Source organism: Callithrix jacchus, chromosome 5 (assembly GCF_049354715.1).
Source record: "Callithrix jacchus isolate 240 chromosome 5, calJac240_pri, whole genome shotgun sequence".
Classification (NCBI taxonomy): Eukaryota; Metazoa; Chordata; class Mammalia; order Primates; family Cebidae; genus Callithrix; species Callithrix jacchus.
The window spans coordinates 7012065-7032393 of NC_133506.1; the positions used below are offsets into that span (position 1 = coordinate 7012065).

Consider the following 20329-nt stretch of genomic DNA (forward strand, 5'->3'; position numbering starts at 1 on the left):
AGTAGTTGCAGGGGATACGTCTTCAAGCCTTCTGCATGTTCCTGAGTAATTTATCCAATGCAAGGCTGCGAATGCCCTACAGCTGCCCCAAAGCAACACTCGAGTGTGGGAGCCGGCCCACTCCTGCCTGCCCGCTGGCGTGGTGGCTGTGATGGAAAAGTTTTAATTATCTAGGACCAGTGACTGGGCTTGTCCCCTGGTGTTTGCTCCGAGCTGACCCTTGCTTGGTACATACTTCTCCCCACCTCCACCTCTATCGCCATCGCCAGTGCCAACGAATCTGGGGCCAGTTCTGTCTGGCGCCCGCGATCGCGTCCTCATCGAGCAGCCCCGTACCCCTCCTCCCGGGCTTCAGGCCGCTTGCCCGGCTGCGGGGGACCCCAGCGAATCACATCCGAGAAGGGGGCGCGCGGGGCGGAGCCTTCCGCCCACTGTCCTTCCGCCGACTGCCGCCCCTCTTGCCCAGCCCGCAGTCGCCCGCGCTCCCGGAGCCCTTCCAGGCCAGAGGCTCCCGCAGGCGATGGCGGACGAGAGGGCAGGGATCCCGGAAGCCGCGGCGCGCCCGCCGCCAGGCCCTGAGCAGGAGGGGGACGCGCGCACGGCCGCCGCGGCCTGGACCCGAGAAACTATGGAGCGCGGGTCCCTCCACCCCGCAGCGGGCCTCGGGACTGCCCTCCCTGCCCCCGGACGCCGGGAAGCGACCTCCGCGGCGACTGCCCTGAGCCTGGAAAACGGTCGGGTCCGGGACGAAGCCCCAGAAACCTGCGGTTCAGAGGGCCCGGGGGCTCAGGCGGGAGCCGGCGAGAAGGCCGAGGACGCAACCACGGAGGAGGGCGCCATCTTCAAGGAGGAGGCCGCAGAGGAGGTGGAGAAGCAGCAGGTGGGGGAGAAGCTGGAGGGGGAGGAGAAGCAGGAGGTGGGAGCGGAGGCCCATGAGGGCCTGGGACCACTGAACTTTGGTGTCCTAATTGTGGACCCTCTGGAGGCCATCCAGTGGGAGGCGGAGGCCATGAGCGCCCAGGCCGACAGGGCCTACCCCCAGCTTGAGCGCAGATTTGGGCGGATGCACAGGTTGCACCTCGCCCGTAGGAGCTTCATCATCCAGAATATTCCGGGCTTCTGGGTTACTGCCTTTCTGAACCACCCGCAGCTGTCAGCCATGATCAGCCCTCGAGATGAAGACATGCTCTGCTACCTGATGAATTTGGAGGTGAGGGAGCTCAGGCACTCCAGGACGGGTTGCAAATTCAAGTTCCGCTTTTGGAGCAACCCCTACTTCCAGAACAAGGTGATAGTAAAGGAGTATGAATGCAGACCCTCAGGCCGAGTGGTGTCTGTTGCGACTCGCATCCGGTGGCACCGGGGCCAGGAACCCCCGGCCCTCGTACACAGGAACCGGGACACTGTCCGAAGCTTCTTCAGCTGGTTTTCACAGCACAGCCTCCCAGAGGCCGACAGCGTTGCCCAGATTATTAAAGATGACCTGTGGGCCAACCCCCTGCAGTACTACCTGCTGGGGGATAGGCTCTGCAGAGCCAGGGGAGGCCTCGCAAGGTGGCCCACGGAGGCTCCTTCTAGGCCCTACGGGTTCCAGTCTGGCTAAGTGCTGCCCTGGGATGTGGGGCCTACAGAACCCTCCCTCTGGCCTCCTGTGGGTGGTGGATCTGGGCTCAGGCCAGTCGGGGGCGCTCTGCTGTCTTTCTGTTCTGTGCACTCCGGCTCTCCCATGTTCGGTGGACTCAGCTCTCAGATTGTGGCCCTTGTGGCCAGTCTCTGCCGTCTCCATATGGCCTCATGCTATTCTGTGTTAACATCACATGGCTGTCACATGCTGCTGCATCTACCTAGTGCTGTGGATGTGCACTGCCACCATCTTTATGGTATGGACCCGTGACTGTGGCCATTGCAGCCATTTTTGACAAGGACACCTGCAAGTCACTACTTGGAGGACAGTGCCTCTTTGAGGCCTATGCTTCAAGCCCCCAGCCTGTGGCCTTCACATGAGTGCTGGTTGTGCTCACAGTAGCTCTGCACCCTGGTTGTGGCAAGCTAAGTCTCATCACCCAACATGAAGTGAGTGCCTTTGATGCCGGGTGCCACCCAGACTTGGACATTCCATGGCCTCAAGAGCACAGGCCAGGCTACCACCACGTGGACTCTTGGGCATCTGGCAGGATGAGCACACAGCTGGCTGCTGGGCATGGGTGAGGTCAAGGGCATGAAGCAGTGGACAGCACATTCTTTGTGATCATACTGCTCCTCCTGCCCCACAGTGGTTGACATCACAGCCTGTTACAGCTTGTGAGGGTCTGTTCTGTGCTCCACCAATGCCTGGCCATCACCTTTCCCATGAATTTTGCCCAGGCCACCGTCAGCCCTGTTGCCTGCTCCCAGGTCTACAGAAGCCTCCATAACTGCCTGTGGACCCAGGTGGGCCACCTGCCAATGCACAGGAGAGCCCCTAATCCCCAGAAACTCTGCCAAACTGGCCTATCTAGGCATGTGAGTGAGGCAGGAGTGAGGACGGGATCCTCTCCTCAGCCCCAGTTACTGGACCCCACGGAATCCAGGTACTCTGGCAGCCTCCCCGACTCTACCTGTTAGGCTGCCAGGCTGTGGGCACTGGGGAGGGGTCTTCCTGGTCATGGGGCCTGTCTACCCATACCCAGATCTCACACCATTTTTTGTTTAAATGATGGCTTAGAAACAAACAATAACAACTGAAGAAAAAGATTTTTTCTTAAACTCAACAAGAAAGACTTTGGGCCGGGTGCAGTGGCTCACACCTGTAGTAACCCCAGCACTTTGAGAACCTGAAATGGGCGGATCACCTGATGTTGGGAGTTTGAGACCAGCCTGACCAACATGGAGAAACCCCATCTCTAGTAAAAAATACAAAATTAGCCGGGTGTGGTGGTGGTTGCCTGTAATCCCAGCTACTCGGGAGGCTGAGACAGGAGAATCACTTGAACCCAGGAGGTGGAAGTTGTGATAAGCTGAGATCGCGCCATTGCACTCTGGCCTGGGCAACAAAAGCAATACTGCATCTCAAAAAAAAAAAACTTTAGTGTTGTTTGCCTCTCTTGGTCTCCAGAGAGGGAGGGCTTGCGATGTAGACTGCCAGCATTCCCTCCCCCCATGCCTTACCCTCTTTAGCAAGGGGACAGTGCAAGGCTGCTGAACAGAGAGACCAGGAAGTCCCAAGGGCAGGGATAGCTAATATTCCATTTTATGCTGTGTTCTTTTAGACTAACCCCAACTCTTTCTTCTTCCTCCACCAAGTCCAAACCCCTCTAGGTATGAGCTGAGCTGCCCACCCCCTCCTTCCCCTGCTTGCAGACCTGTCTATCTCCATTTCATTTTTGGGAAAGGGGTGGTGGTGACCATACCCAGGCCTCTTCCTTGGAAGGCATTATCTTCTGTCCACCAGGACCTGGGGAGGCCTTATCACAAAATAATGTGGAGGGTGCTTTTGGCAGGGAAGTACAACAGGGGCCAGAGCCAGCTGAAAAGGCAGGATGGCTGAGAGATGGCAAAAGGAGGGGAGCCCTTGATTTTGGTTAATAAATAGGAACAGGGTCTCATTGTGTTGCCCAGGCTGGTCTTGAACTCCTGTGTTCTATGATCTGCTCATCTTGGCCTCCCAAAGTGCTAAAATTACAGGCATGAACCACTGTGCCTGCCCGATTTTTTTTTTTCTTCAAGGCAGGATCTCATTCTGTTGCCCAGGCTGGAGTGCAGTGATGCAGTCATAGCCTCGAACTCCTGGGCTCAAGCAATTCTCCCATTTCAGCCTCCCAAGTAGCTGGGATTATAGGTGTGTGCCATCATGACCAGATGTTTTTTAAACATTTTTGTAGAGATGGAGGTCTTGCTGTGTTGCCCAGGCTGCTGTTAACTCCTGGGCTCAAGGGATCCTCCCACCTTGGCCTCCCAAAGTGCTGGGATTACAAGCTGCCGTGCCCAGCCGTTGCTAACACTTTTGATTCACCAATACGTTTTGTAGACTAGAAGAATTATAGAACACTGCAACTTAAAGGTTTTCTCTCTTGGTCTAACCTTGTGTATGTAGAAAGTTCATGTATGCTTTTATTCTGCTGCTTTTAAGTGAGACCCTAGGCATCTCTCCTGTGTTTCAGCCCATTGGGGCACTATGCTGTAAAGCCCTGCTTGTTGCTTTTAGTTGAGAACTTTTGCAAGATTGTCAATGCACATTTTTATGCCACTTGTAAACTTATGTGACTAATCACAATTGTTATCAAGTTGTGGGAGCCTTTAGTATAACCTTGTACTTAGAAGCAGAGTTTGTTTTGTCAGACTTAAGACTGGAGGTTGTGACCGTGTGCTCTAAGGGTAACCTCCAGAAAGAAATCTGTGACTGTGATGGTCCTGATGATTTTGTGCCAGGTTGTAATTGACATCATGCTAACTGACATCGCTTCTTTTAAGCAGAGAAATATTCCTGATGTGGCTTTGTCCAGTCACAAGGGGATCTGTGGCATTTTTGTCTTCTATATGCATGATAAAAAATAAAAACTTTCCTGTCTGGGGAAAAAATAACTTAGATCACGTTACTTCCCCATCCAACACCCTACGCTGGTTAAAAATATACATCTATCAATTCCTTTTTGCAGGCGACAAAGCCCTGCTTTTGCTGGTCCCTGCCAGCATCTCCCATCCACCCCTGCTTCACGCTCTCTGCTCCCACACTGGCCTACCCTGTTATTTAAACACACTAAGCATGTTCTAGCCTCAGGATTTTATTTTTTTATTTTAATATTTTATAGCCAACGGCACCCAAGAGGTCTCCCATCCAAGTACTAACCAGGCCCGACCCTGCTTTGCTTCCGAGATCTGATGAGATTGGGTGTGTTCAGGGTGGTATGGCCTTAGACAAGCCTCAGGATTTTAGTACTTGCTTTTCCCAACTTCCTAGCAAGGACGTTCCTCCTGCAGATACTCTCATCCCATGGCTCCCTAAATTCATTCAGACTTCAAATCCAGAGGCCTTCTCTGCCAAGCCGGTCCAAAATTAGCCTCTCCCCCTCCTCATCTCTTTCCCCATTCCCATCATGATTTTTTTCATGTCACTTGTAACTCTCTTAAGAATTTTTTTTTTCTCTTTTGAGACAGGGTCTCACTCTGTCACTCAGGCTGGAGTGCAGTGGTGTGATCTTGGCTCACTGCAGCCTCTGCCTCCCAGATTCAAGCAATTCTTCTGCCTCAGCCTCCCCAGTAGCTGGGATTACAGGCACATGCCACCACATCCGGCTAATTTTGTATTTTTAGTACAGACAGGGTGTCACTGTGTTGGCCCGTCTGGTCTCAAACTCCTGACCTCAAGTGATCCAACCACCTTGGCTTCCCAAAGTGCTGGGATTACAGGTGTGAACCACCATGCCCAGCCTCTCTGAAATGATCTTTTCTTTTCTTTTTTTTTTTTTTTTTTGAGACGGAGTTTCGCTCGAGTGCAATGGCGTGATCTCGGCTCACTGCAACCTCCGCCTCCTGAGTTCAGGCAATTCTCCTGCCTCAGCCTCCTGAGTAGCTGGGATTACAGGCACGAGCCACCATGTCCAACTAATTTTTTGTATTTTTAGTAGAGACGGGGTTTCACCATGTTGACCAGGATGGTCTCGATCTCTTGACCTTGTGATCCACCCGCCTCGGCCTCCCAAAGTGCTGGGATTACAGGCGTGAGCCACTGCGCCCGGCCCTGAAATGATCTTTTCTTACCTTCCTCCACCTCCTTTCACATGTGGCAGGAGAACAGGGACAGATCTTTTTGCAGCTTTGCCTCACATAGTTCAGTGTCCAGCATCTCAGAGATTACTGGTGTGAGTGACTGACTATTCCAGTGTTCAGAGTACCATGCTGGGCTCTGACAAAGGCATGATTCCTACCCAAAGGATTGTAGCTGGGTGAAGAAAGGTGCAGGTGATGAAGGGTGACTGTTTAATTTGCCATCTGGCTGGAACATATTTGGGAGTGAAAGGGTCACAACTAATAATTACACCAGGGGAAGAAGCGTAACTCGTACCCAATGGTCATCCACAGAGACAAAACCCAACTGCATCCAGTGTGGCCTATAGTCCACCAGGTCTGTGATGTTGTGGGATCAGAGGGCGGAGACTTCTCTGAAGTTGGGACCTGAGCTGGGTGTTGAGGAATGGGCAATTGTTTAGAAAGTGGAGCCAGATAAGGGAATTCCTGGCAGGGCAAACAGTGGGAGTGAAGGCACTGGATGGGAAAATGTGTGGCGTGGTTAAGGTGTATAGCACGTGCCGTGGGTTTGGTTACTTGGGAGAGGCAAGACTGAATGGGTAGACTGAGGCCACTTTTTTTTCTTTTATTTATCTTTTGTTATTTTTTTTAAGAGCAATACCTGAAGAGGCCACTTTCTGAAAACAGAAACTCTTGCCTGGGCTCAGTGGCTCACACCTGTAATCCCAGCACTCTGGGAGGCTGAGGTGGCTGGACTTGAGACCGGCCTGCGAAAAGATCCCCTTTCTGCGAAAAATACAAAAATTAGCCTGGTGTGGTGGCGTGTGCCTGTAATCCCAGCTACTCCAGAGGCTGAGGCAACTGAATTGCTTGAACCTGGGAGGCAGAGGTTGCAGTGACCCGAGATCATGCCACTGCACTGCAGCCTGGGTGACAGAACAAGACTCTGTCTCAGAAAAAAAAAAAAGAAAGAAAATAGGAGCTCTTAAATGCCAAGCCAAGGCATTATCCTTTGGATAGTAGGGAGGGGTATCAGATGTGACTCAGAGGTGGGATGATTTCACAGGACATGTTTGGAGAAGTGTCTACAGTTACAGACCCCTAGTGGCTTCCGTTTGAACCTTATCTGTCCATCTAGGCTGCAGCTCTTCTAGGAAGCCCTCCATGATTGCCCCAGCCCACAACAATCTCTGCCACCTCCCAAGTACAGCCTAAAACCCGCATCTGGGCACCAGCGCCCATCTAGGCTGCACCCTCTGGGTGCCTGTTTTGTGCCAAATGCCTGTCTCCGATGCTCCCAGGAGGATTGGGATGAGCCCATAAGCATCTTGGTGATTCTAGGAGGTAGTGCCCCATGTGGTTTGCCTGACTCATGCCCGATGGTTTGCAGGCTGTGTTGGCTCCTGCAGCCCAAATTTGGGCCCAGCTGCATCCTGTATTCCCTTAGGGCCCAGGTAATGGGACTTTTCTAAAATGGGCTCTTACCTGTTCTCTCTGTGGCATGCTTCCTTCACACTGCACCAAGTGTGTGTCCCACCTGCCCCGGGGACATGAGGCTCCTCCTCAGAACCTACTCCTAGCTTGTTCACTCACTCAGGCCCTGAGTCACTGATTTATCCACACATCTCAGCACCAACTATAATAAGCATGAGATGACTGTTCTGGTCCCTGCTCTCAGTGAACTCTAGGGTCCAATGGTGCAGCTGAATAACGCTGAAAATAACCACCAATGTTTATTAAGCACCTGCCACGTGCCAGGGCTTTCTATGGGTACAGCAGGCAGAGTGTGGCTCTCTAAACCTGAGTCGGACCATGTCCTGCTCCAAACCCAGTGTCTGCAATATACAGAGGAAAAGCCAACATGCTCTGCCCAGCCTGCAAGACACGCATGATCTGACCTGCAGTCACCTCTCCAACTTCATCTCATATGCTTCTCCACCTCCGGACCACTCTGCAACTCCACCAGCCCCTTTTTTTTTTCTTTTTGAGACAGTGTCTTACTCTGTTACCCAAGCTGGAATGCAGTGGTGGTATGATCAAGGCTCACTGCAGCCTCAACCTACCACCTCAGGTGATCCTCCCACCTCAGCCTCCTTAGTAGCTGGGACTACAGGTGTGTGCCACCATGCCCAGCTAATTTTTGTATTTTTTATAGAGATGGGGTTTCACCATGTTGCCCAGGTTGGTCTTGAACTCCCGGGCTCAAGCGATCTGCCCACCTTGGCCTCCCAAAGTGCTAGGATTTCAGGTGTGAGCCATCGTGCCCAGCCTACACCAGCCTCTTGCTAGTCTTCAAACCTGGCTGAAGACCTTGCTTCCTCTTCTCTGCCTAGACGCTGCTTCTCCAGGTGTTTGCATGGCCAGCTTCTGCCTTCATTAAGGTTTATCAGTTCAAACATTAGTTACACCTTTTCAAGGGAAGCCTTCCCTGACCACCCTTTCTGAAAATCAGCCTGTCACCCTCTGTCCCCTTTCTGTTATAGCACTTACAGCCACCTAATATCATATTGTATATTCATTTTATTTATCTGCCTTTTTCTCTACACTCTTGGGGATTTTTTTTTTTTTAGATGGAATCTGGATCTGTTGCCCAGGCTGAAGTGCATTGGCACAATCTCAACTCACTGCAATCTCTTCCTCCTGGGTTTAAGCGATTCTCATGCCTCAGCCTCTCGTGTAGCTGGGATTACAGGCATGCACCATCATACCTGGCTAATTTTTAGTAGAGATGGGGTTTCACCATGTTGGCCAGGCTGGTCTTGAACTCCTGACCTCAGTTGATCCACCTGTCTTGGCCTCCCAAAGTGCTGGGATTACAAGTGTGAGCCACGGCACCCAGTGGGACTTTATTTATTGCTAAATCCCCCTTACCTCCTGGCACAGGTAGTTCTTTGTGAAATGAGTGAATGCATGCATCACATCTTTAAGGTTCAGGAGGCTCTTCCTGGTGGGTGAGGGAACAGCACGTATGAAGGCATGGATGCCTGCTGAAGGCCCTTCCAGGGCTTGTATCTCTAGGGATATGAACTCTCTACTGCCCAGGGCAGTACTGCCCTTTTCCAGACAGTCTTGAAATTGAGGCAATAAATGTCCCCACGCCTGTTCCTGAGCATTACTACAGAGATGGCCACGTGGCCTATACATGCTCCAAGCATGGAGGAAGGAGGCCAGGGTACAGAGGGGGCTTCCTGCTCGGGTGTGGAGAGCCAACACAAGCCTTGGATCCCAGGGTTCCGCTCCCCTCTGCTGCAGGTGCCTGCCCTGTTCTATTCTGTTGGCCTGGGAAGGAACTTTGGACAGGCTCTTTTCAATCTGAGAAGAATCTGTCCTGAAACTATGGCAATTACTTGTAATCTGCAACTGCCTTGATTACAGCTTGGGGGACTTTGATATTTTCCTCCAAGGACACCATTTCAGCACAAAATTTCAAGGCCCGGCGCTTGCTTGCTCTCATCCAGCAGGAGAACTAAATATTGACTGGAGTTGGTGAACTTTGAGGCCTGCACCCATAGGCCCCACCATCAAAGCTGACTCAGGATCTCAGGGCACAGGGCTGCGGTGCATCAGGCACCTGCTGGAAGGCTGCTAGGTCTGTACGGGGCTGCTCTTGCTGCTGCCCACCACATGGTCTTGGGCACATCTTTTCACAGCTACCAGCCCTTTTCTTATCCGAAGGAGAAAGTCAGAACTCCTGAGCAGGAGGTAACAGTACCTTCAAGGTGCTCCCCTCCACACGTACCTCCAGCCCTCCAGGTGGCCAGCTCAGTGACAATGCTTTTGGTGGCATCTAGCTGAACCACTAGTTTTTTTTTTTTTTTTTTCTTATATGAATATTCAGAGGGGAGAGAGGCATTGGGGCTATTTGATTCATCACCTCAATGATGTCTTCCAGGCTCGGGCCTTCTCTGATCTGCCATCCTTCTTGTTGGTTTCATCTTCAGGTAGGTACCAAGATGGTGGCAGCAGCCCCAAGTGTCCACACTGGAGTATGGCAACTCCAGAGAAGGTAGACTGTGTCTTACCGTGACTCCCCTTAAAATGGAGGAAGCCTGGGCCAGGCAAGGTGGCTCACACCTGTGGTCCCAGCACTTTGGGAGGCTAAGGCAGATGGATTGCCTGAGATCAGCAGTTCAAGACCAGCCTGGCCAGTATGGTGAAACCCCATCTCTACTAAAAAAAAAAAAAAATTGCCAAGCGCGGTGGCTCACGCCTGTAATCCCAGCACTTTGGGAGGCCGAGGCGGGTGGATCATGAAGTCAAGATCGAGACCATCCTGGTCAACATGGTGAAACCCCGTCTCTACTAAAAATACAAAAATTAGCTGGGCATGGTGGTGCGTGCCTGTAATCCCAGCTACTCAGGAGGCTGAGGCAGGAGAATTGCCTGAACCCAGGAGGTGGAGGTTGCAGTGAGCCGAGATCGCGCCATTGCACTCCAGCCTGGGTAACAAGAGCAAAACTCCGTCTCAAAAAAAAAAAAAAAAAAATTAGCCAGGTGTGGTGGCGGGTGCCTGTAATCCTAGCTGTTTGGGAGGTTGAGGCGGGAGGGTCACTTAAACCCGGGAGGTGGAGGCTGCAGTGAGCTGAGATTGTGCCACTGCACTCCAGCCTGGGCGACAAACTGAAACTTCACCTCAAAAAAAAAAAAAAAAAAAAAATGGAGGAGACCTTTCCCAGAAGCCCCTGTAGACTTTCCTGGTCCTGTACCTTACTGACTAGAACTAGGTCATGTGCCCAGTCTTGAATTAGGTATTGCCAAGGGGGAGCAGGGTAGTGGTAGACCAAGCATCCACGGAGAATGGACTCCCCTTAAAGGGAGTCCATTATGTCTGCTCATAATGTCCAATGCCTAGAGGCAAGCTAAGACCACTGTCTCTGGGTGTTCACAGCCACAATTTGGCTTTTCTGTGAGACCTCCCGAAATGTCACTTTCACCTTATGATGGCCCTCAGGGTTAGATGGTGCTGATCTGGGCTAGCACAGGTCCAATTGCAAGGGTTCTGGACCTAGAAAGTTCCTTAAGTTGAGCTAAGTCACTGCCAAACTAAGATTCCTAGGAGGCAGGCCCTTTAGACTCTCCTTTGGTGAGTGAGGAGGGATTGAGTACCTATTGTGTGAGTGGCTTTTTTACTTCAAAGAACTTGGCTGGGTGTGGTGGCTCATACCTGTAATCCCTGCACTTTGGGAGGCCAAGGCTGGCAGATTGCTTGAGTCTAGGAGTTTGAGACCAGCCTGGGCAACATTGTGAAACCCCATCTCTATAAAAAACGTATAAAAATTAGCTGGGTGTGGTCATGGGCGCCTATAGGGCAAGACTCTGTCTTAAACAAACAAAAAACCTTCATACTGTGCTTTGCAGAGGCCCTGTGATCTTACAGGTAAAAAAGGCAGTGCAGGCCGAGCATGGTGGCTCATGCCTGTAATCCCAGCACTTTGGGAGGCTGAGGTGGGTGAATGACCTGAAGTCAGGAGTTCAAGACCAGCCTGGCCAACTTGGTGAAACCCTATCTCTACTAAAAAATACAAAAAACAAACAAAAACAAAAAAACAAAAAACAGCTGGGTGTGGTGGCAGGCACGTGTAATCCCAGCTACTCCGGAGGCTGAGGCAGGAGAATTGCTTGAACCCAGGAGGCAGAGGTTTCAATGAGCTGAGATGATGCCATTGCACTCCAGCCTGGGCGACAAGAGCAAATCTCTGTCTAAAAAACAATAAAAGGAAGTGCAGAGACTACTTCTGTTTCTAGGCAAGGTGGAGTAACAGGGGTCAGATATATCTCCCCACCTAAAACAAAAGTAAAACTAGACAAAATACACGAAATAGTGGTTTTCAAGGCTCTGGGTGTTGAATGATAAAGGACAGAGATTACAGACAGATGGGAAACAAAGGTGAGCCCTGTAATTGCCCCCAAAAGTGGAGCCAGGGAACACCATGAGTTGAGGAGACGGAACTAAAAGTCAGGGCAAAGTAACTGAAGTGTACAGGACAGAATGCCAGAGGGGAGAGAGCTGTCTAGAGAGAAACCCCTGGAGAGCCGCCGAGGCACCCCAGAAACCCAGCAGGATCATGATGAGCACGTGTGTGTGAGGGAAGGACCCAAGGCCAAGGAAAGGCCCATCAGGAAGGACTCAGGGAACAGTGCCCGCTGCTCACTGGATGGGGACTGTGTCTGTTCCCACCAGCCACGGTATTATGCTAAGTATCGTGGGGTGTTAGGGAGAGGAGTCAGGAGGTCTTGCCTCACTAATGGTAAATCATTAGCTTTAGAATGAGCACTGGTTGTATTTGCCTAAAAAAAATCTTGTGTGAGCAAGACTCAAAAGGATTAAACCGTTTCCAAGTAACTCAAATGTCCCAGAAGAAAGCCCAAGAGGATTTACGGATTACGAATACATCCATCACCCAACAAGCTGAAACTCACAACGTCTGGCACCCGATCAAAGATGGTCATTCCTACAAAGCAGCAGGCAATGCAATCCATAATGAGGGAACAAGCAAAACCAACCCACGACTGAAACTGATGCCAGAACAGGCAGGTAAGTACATTACAAGTTATTCTAATTTTATTCCACATGTTCAACAAATTAAATAGATCCTCATACATATGGTCAAAAGATTTCTGACCCGGGTGCCAAAACCATTCAATGGAAAAAGGATTGTCTTTTTAACAAATGGTGTTGGGAGAACTGAATATCCACATGGAAAAGAATGAATTTGGACCACATACCACATGCAAACATGAACTCAAAATGGATCAAAGACCTAAATGTGAGAGCTAAAACTATAAATTCTTAGAAGAAGACATAGGGAAAAAGTTTCCTAACAGTGGATTTGGTGATTATCTTTTTTTTTTTTTTTTTTTTTTTTTTGAGACAGAGTCTCGTTCTGTCACCCAGACTAGAGTGCAGTGGCCTGATCTCGGCTCACTACAATCTCTGCCTCCTCAGTTCAAGTGCTTCTTCTGCCTCAGCCTCCTGAGTAACTGGGATTACTGGTGCCTGCCACCATGCCTGGCTAAATTTTTATATTTTTAGTAGAGATGTGGTTTCACCATGTTGGTCAGGCTGGTCTCAAACTCTTGACCTCATGATCCACCTACCCCAGCCTCCCAAAGTGCTGGGATTATAGGCATGAGCCACTGCACCCGGCTGGTGATGTTCTTTTGGATATGACACCAACAGCACAGGAAACAAAAGAAAAACTAGATAAATTGGAATTCATCAAAATTAGACTTTTGGCTGGGCTCAGTGGCCTATGTCTACAGTTGCAGCTACTTGGGAGGCTGAGGTGGGAGGATCATGGGATCTCAGGAGTTTGAGGCTGCACTGTGCAATCACTGCATCTGTGAATAGCCACTGTACTCCAGTCTGGGCAACATAGCAAGATCCTGTCTCTAAATACATTAATTGGCCAGGCGTGGTGGCTCACGCCTGTAATCCCAGCACTTTGGGAGGCCAAGGCAGGTGGATCACAAGGTTAGGAGTTTGAGACCAGCCTGACCCACATAGTGAAACCCTGTCTCTACTAAAAAAATACAAAAAATTAGCGGGGTGTGGTTGCGAGCACCTGTAGTCCCAGCTACTCGGGAGGCTGAGGCAAGAGAATTGCTTGAACCTGGGAGGCGGGGGTTGCAGTGAGCCGAGATTGCACCACGGCACTCCAGCCTGGGTGACAGTGTGAGACTCTGTCTCAAAAAAAAAAAGATGGTCAATATCACTAATAACTAGATAAATTCAAATCAAAACCACAGTGAGACACCACTTCATCTACACAAGGATGGGTATTATTTTTAAAAAACAGAACATAAGTCCTGGCAAGGCTACATAGAAATTGGAGGCTTTGTGTATTGCTGGTGGGAATGTAAAATGGAACAGCCACTGTGGAAAACAATATGGCAGTTCCTCAAAGAATTAAAGAATAGGATACGATCCAACAATTCTACACCGGGGTGTGTACCCCAGAGAGTTGAAATCAGGGGCTGAAGTAGATATTTGCATACCAACGCACATTATTCACAACAGCCGAAAAGTGAAAGTAACCCGAATGTCCACTGATAGATGAATGAACAAAATATGGAGGAATATCATTTAGCCTTACAAAAGGAATGAGGTTATTTTGTTGTTGTTTGTTTTTGAGATGGAGTCTCGCTCTGGCCACTGTGCCTGGCTAAATTCAGCCAGGCTGAAATGCAATGGCTTGATCTTGGCTCACTGCAACCTCTGCCTCCCAGGTTTAAGTGATTCTTGTGCCCCAGCCTCCCAAGTAGCTGGGATTACAGGCACATGCCACCACACTTGGCTAATTTCTGTATTTTTGGTTGAGACGGGGTGGTCTCTTCCTTGTTAGCAAGGCTGGTCTCGAACTTCTGACCTCAGGTGATCCAGCCACTTTGGCCTACCAAACTGCTGGGAGTACAGGCGTGAGCTGCTGCACCCAGCTGGAGTATGTTTCTGACACGTGCCACATCATGGAACAACCTGGAAGACGTTATGTTAAGTAAAATAAGGCAGGCAAAAAGGGGCAAATATTGTATGATTCCACTTATATGAGCCACCTAGAGTAGTCAAATTCAGAGACGAAAAGTAGAATGGTGGTTACCAGGGGCTGGGGGAGGGGAGAATGGAGAGTTAATGTGTAATGGTATATGGTTTCATTTTTTTTTTTTTTTTTTTTTTGAGACACAGTCTTGCTCTGTTTCCCAGGCTGGAGTGCAGTGATGCGATCTCAGCTCACTGCAACCTCTGCGCTCAGGGGTTCAAGCGCTTCTCCTGCTTCAACCTCCTGAGTAGCTGGGATTACAGGTGTCTGCCACAACACCCAGCTAATTTTTGTATTTTTAGTAGAGATGGGGTTTCACCATGTTGGCCAGGCTGGTCTCGAACTCCTGACCTCAGTTGATCTGTCTGCCTTGGACTCCCAAAGTGCTGGGTTTACAGGCATGAGCCACCACGCCCAGCCCATTTCAATATGAGATGATGAAAAAGTTCTGGAGATAGATAGTGGTGATGGTTGCACAAAAAGAAAGAGAAGAAAAGAAAAAAACAGATGGAAGAATCAAAACGAAAACAAAGGAAGAGTGCACCTGTGGGCAGGGCTTCCAGGGTCAGTTTCAAGCAGTCTCACATACGAGTCATCAGAATTGCTGAAGCAAAGAAGAGAAACGAAGGATAGAAAAAATATTTGAAGAAATAGCCTGAAACTTTCCAAGCTTAATGAAAACTATAAACGCACATATCCAATAATCTCAACAAATTTTAACCACAAGAAATTAAGAAAACCACACCAAGTCATCTCATGATCAAATGGCTTAAAACCAATTAACAGAGAAAACCTTAGAAGCAACCAGAGAGAAAAGACTTACATACGACGCTGGGCACGGTGGCTCAAGCCTGTAATCCCAGCACTTTGGGAGGCCGAGGCAGGTGGATCATGAGGTCAAGAGATCGAGACCATCCTGGTCAACATGGTGAAACCCCGTCTCTACTAAAAATACAAAAAATTAGCTGGGCATGGTGGCGCGTGCCTGTAATCCCAGCTACTCAGGAGGCCGAGGCAGGAGAATTGCCTGAACCCAGGAGGCGGAGGTTGTGGTGAGCTGAGATCGCGCCATTGCACTCCAGCCTGGGTAACGAGAGCGAAACTCTGTCTCAAAAAAAAAAAAAAAAAAAAGACTTACATATGAAGGGCACAAAGATAAGGACAATACTAAATTTGCTGTTGGAAACAATGGAAGAAGACAGTGGAGTAACATCTTTAAGGTACTAGAAAAGAAAACTACCGACCTATAATTTTTTTTTTTTTTTTTTGAGATGGAGTTTCATTCACTCTTGTTGCCCAGGCTGGAGTGTAATGGTGTAATCTCGGCTCACCAAAACCTCTGCCTCCCGGCTTTAAGTGATTCTTCTGCCTCAACCTCCCAAGTAGCTGGGATTACAGGCATGTGCCACCACATCTGGCTAATTTTTGTATTTTTAGTAGAGATGGGTTTCTCCATATTGGTCAGGCTGGTCTCGAACTCCCAACCTCAGGTGATCTGCCCGCCTTGGCCTCCCAAAGTGCTGGGATTACAGGCGTGAGCCACTGTGCCTGGCCTGACCTAGAAGTCTTTATCCAGCAAAAGTACAATGGAGTAACATCTTTAAAGTACCAGAAAACTATCAACCCAGAATTTTCTATCCAGCAAAAATACATTTTAATAATGAAGGCAAAATTTTAGATGTACAGAAGCTGACAGCATTCATCATCATTAGATCCCCACTACAAGAAATGTTAAGGGACATCTTTCAGGCAGATGGAAAATGGTACCCGGTGGAAATCTGGATATACAGAGGGTTAAAGACCACTGAAAATGGTAACTACCTGGGTACATATGTAACATTTTTTTTCTTATTATTTATATTCTTTAAAGACAACTGTTCAAAAAGAGCAACTGGACAGGCACAGTGGCTCACATATGTACTCCCAACACTATGGGAGGCCACGGTGGGCAGATCACTTGAGCTTGAGTTTGAGACCAGCTTGACCAACATGGAGAAACCCCGTCTCTACAGAAAATACAAAAATTAGCCGGGTGTGGTGGTGGGTGCCTGTAGTCCCAGCTACTCGGGAGGCTGAGGCAGGAGAATCACTTGAACCCGGGAGGCGGAGGTTGCAGTGAGCCGAGTTCGTGGCATTTCACTCCAGCCTGGGCGACAGACTCCTCTCAAAAAAAAAAAAAAAAATTCCACAATATTTGGAAACTAAGTAACACACTTCTAAACAAGACATGACTCAAAAAAGAAATCAAATGAAAATTAGAAAGTATTTTGAATGGAGTGACAATGAAAACAGAACCATGTCGGAATTTCTGGGATGCCATTACAGCAAGACTCTAAAAGTTTATAGCACTAAACACTTAGATTAGAAAAGAAAGCCCTCAAGTAAATGACCTCAGCTTCTACCTTAAAACACTAGAAAAGAGCAAATTAAAGACAGGGATGGGATGGGTGCAGTGGCTCATGCCTGTAATCCCAGCACTTTGGGAGGCAGAGGCAGGATCACCTGAGGTCAGGAGTTTGAGACCTGCCTGACCAACATGGTCTCTACTAAAAATACAAAAACTAGCTGGGTCTGGTGGCTGGCACCTGTAATTTTAGCTACTCGGGAGGCTGAGGCAGGAGAATTGCTTGAACCCAGGAGGTGGAGGTTGCAATGAGCTAAGATCACACCACTCCACTCCAGCCTGGGCAATAGAGCAATAATCCATTTCAAAAACAAACAAACACCCAAAAAATAAAGACAGGGATGTCCACTCTCACCATTCAGTATCATGCTGGATATTGTAGCTGTTGCAATCAGGCAAGCAACAGAAATAAAAGGCATCCAGATTGGAAAGAAAGAAGTAAAACTATCTTTATTCACAGACAACATGATCCTCTGTGGAGAAAATCCGATGAGATCTAAAGAAGCTACTAGAAGTAATACATTAGCAAGGCTTTAGAGCATAAGATCAATATTTTAAAAAGCAACTGTTATTTCTGTACAACACTAGCAATAAAAAAAAAATAAATGAAAACCTGCCATTTACAGGCTGGGCACGGTGACTCACGCCTGTCATCCCAGCACTTTTGGAAGTTGAAGCAGGCAGATCATTTGAGCTCAGGAGGTTCAGACCAGCCTGGTTAACATGATGAAATCTCATATCTACTAAAAAATACAAAAGTTAGCCGGAGGTAGTGGCATGCATCTGTGGTCCCAGCTACTCGGGAGGCTGAGGCACAAGAACTGCTTAAACCTAGGAGGCAGAGTGAGCTGAGGTCCTGCCACTACACTCCAGCCTGGGCAACAGAGCAAGACTCCATCTCTAAATAAATAAAAATTTAAAAACATACCATTTACAATAGCATCAAAAATATAAAACTGACAAAAGAAGTGCAAGATCTAGACACTGAAAATATAAAACTTTGCTGAGAGAACTTGAAGATGACCTAAACTGAGAGGCATAATTTGTTCATTGGTTGGAAGATTTAATATTGTTAAGATATCAACGCCACTGCTGGGCACAGTGGCTCATGCCTGGAATCCCAGCAATTTGGGAGGCCAAGGCAGGGGGATTGCTTGAGCCCAGAAGTTTGAGACTAGCCTAGGCAACATAGGGAGACCTGTCTCCTTATAAAATAACCAGGGGAGCACTGCAGTGCATGCCTATAGTTCTACCTGCCTGGGAGGCTGAGGTGGGAGGACTGCTTGAGCCCAGAAGGTCAAGGCAGCAGTGAGCTGTGATCATGCCACAGCCACTGAACTGTAGCCTGAGTGACAGAGTGAGATTCTGTCTCAAATAAATAAATAAATAAAATAGAATAAATCAAGATAAATAGTGACGCTTGAGCCAGGTGCATTGGTTTGAGCCTGTAATCCCAGCTACTTGGGAGGCTGAGGCAAAAGGATTGCTTGAGTCCAGGGATTTGAGACTAGCCTGGGCAACGTGGTGGGACACTGTGTCTGCAAAAAAAGAAAAAAAAAATTCATCAGTTGTGGTGGAGCATGTCTGTGTTTCCAACTATTTGGGAGGCTGAGGTGGGAGGATCACTTGAGCCCAGGAGACCGTGACTGCAGTGAGCTATGATCATGCCACTGCACTCCAGCCTGTGCAACAGAACGAGGCTCTGTCACAACAAAAAAGAAAAAAGAAAACACAGGAGAAATTCACTGTGACCTTGAGTTAAGCAAACATGTCTAACACCAAAAAGCAAAGTCCATAAAAGAAGCTGGCCATGGTGATATGTGTCTGTAATCCCAGCTACTCAGGAGGCTGAGGCCAGAGGATCACTTGAGCCCAGGAGTTTGAGACTAGCCTGGGCAACATAGTGAAACTCGTTTCAAAAATCAAACAAACCAAAAATTCAAAAAGAACAAATTAAATTGTTTAATTAAACAAATTGTTTAATTGAATTATTTGTTTATAAATTGGACTTCATCAAAATAAAAAAACCTTTGCTCTTCAAAACACGCAGTTTTCAATGAAAACACAAGCCATTCACAGATTAAGAGAAAATCTTTTCGAAGCATTTACCTGATAAAAGATTTGTAGGCAGAATACATAAATAACTCTCAAAACTTGACAATAACCCAAAACCCAATACAAATGAACAAAAATTTGAACATATACTTCACCAAAGAAGATATATTTATCACAACAATAACAAGCACATGAAGAGATGAGCATTACGTCATTAGGGAAATATAAATTAAAATCATGAAATGTTATACACCTGTAAGAATGACTAAAATTAAGAATATTAACCATACCAAGTGTTATTAGGATGTAAAGGAACTGGAGCTGTTGTATACTGCTGATGGTAATATAAAATGATACACCACCTTAGAAAAGAGCATGGCAGTTTAGGTTAAACATACACCTGACTTCCTCTCAACTTGGCGTTTGGTGGGTGGGGACCCACACAGGTTCAACATGCGTGTCGTTGGCGTTTGGTGGGTGGGGACCCACACAGGTTCAACATGCGTGTCGTTGGCGTTTGGTGGGTGGGGACCCGCACAGGTTCAACATGCGTGTCGTTGGCGTTTGGTGGGTGGGGACCCACACAGGTTCAACATGCGTGTCGTTGGCGTTTGGTGGGTGGGGACCCACACAGGTTCAACATGCGTGTCGGGAAGTGTTGTTTCTGCTCGGGGCCCATCTACCCTGGCCACGGCAGGATATTCGTCTGCAATGATCGCAAGGTGTTCAGATTTTCTAAATCTAAAAGCCATAAAAACTTTAAAAAGAAGCACAATTCTCACAAAGGTAGGTGGACCAAAGCATTCCGGAAAGCAGCTGGTAAAGAGCTTACAGTGGGTAATTCATTTGAATTTGTAAAACATAGAAATGAACCTGTCAAATACCAGCGAGAGCTATGGAATAAAACTATTGATGCAAAGAAGAGAGTTGAAGAGATCAAACAGAAACACCGAGCTAAATTTATAATGAACAGATTAAAGAAAAATAAAGAGCTGGGCACAGTGGCACATGCCTGTAATCTCAGCTACTTGGGAGGCTGAGGCAGGAGAATCGCCTGAACCCAGCAGGCGGAGATAGAGGTGAGCCAAGATCGTGCCATTGCATTTCAGCCTGGGTAACAAGAACAAAACTCCATCTCAAACAAACAAACAAACACACACACACACAAAAAAAAAAAAAAAAAAAAAAAAAAAGAAAGAAAAAGAAAGAGCTCCAGAAAGTTCAGGGTATCAGAGAAGTCGAGCAAAACATCCATCTTATCTGAGCCACTCTTGCAGGCAAAGGGAAGCAGCTGGAAGAGAAACTGGTACAGCAGTTACAACAGGATGTAGACACGGAAGATGCTTCTTAAAAATCCCTGTGACCATTTATATACATTTGAAAATGTCCTTTGGAGACTGGGAACTGCTAAATTATTGGTTTATTTTTTACATCAGGTCACTTAAATGAAAAGTGATTAAAATATCTTTCCTATATGACTATCTACTTTAAAGCATCAGATATTAAGGATGCTCGATTGCATCTCAGTGCCAAATCTTCTCTGATAGATGTAAGTACGTAAATCATGAAAATTCTACTTTAACTATAGAAGTGAATTGTGGATGTAAAA

The 20329-nt window shown here is 48.0% G+C and overlaps 1 protein-coding gene and 2 pseudogenes across 1 annotated transcript; 2 read left to right on the forward strand and 1 right to left on the reverse strand.

The window, feature by feature from the left end:
• Positions 1 to 471: 471 nt before the first annotated feature.
• Positions 472 to 4557, forward strand: LOC100388905 (putative testis-specific Y-encoded-like protein 3). The gene has a single exon (XM_008995558.5). The coding sequence runs from the start codon at positions 521 to 523 to the stop codon at positions 1601 to 1603; it is 1083 nt and encodes a 360-aa protein (XP_008993806.4). The 5' UTR covers positions 472 to 520; the 3' UTR covers positions 1604 to 4557.
• A 221-nt stretch (positions 4558 to 4778) lies between these two features.
• On the reverse strand, positions 4779 to 4895 carry LOC118154186 (5S ribosomal RNA; annotated as a pseudogene).
• Positions 4896 to 19093: 14198 nt separating this feature from the next.
• On the forward strand, positions 19094 to 19881 carry LOC118153529 (putative ribosome biogenesis protein RLP24 pseudogene; annotated as a pseudogene).
• Positions 19882 to 20329: the final 448 nt, after the last annotated feature.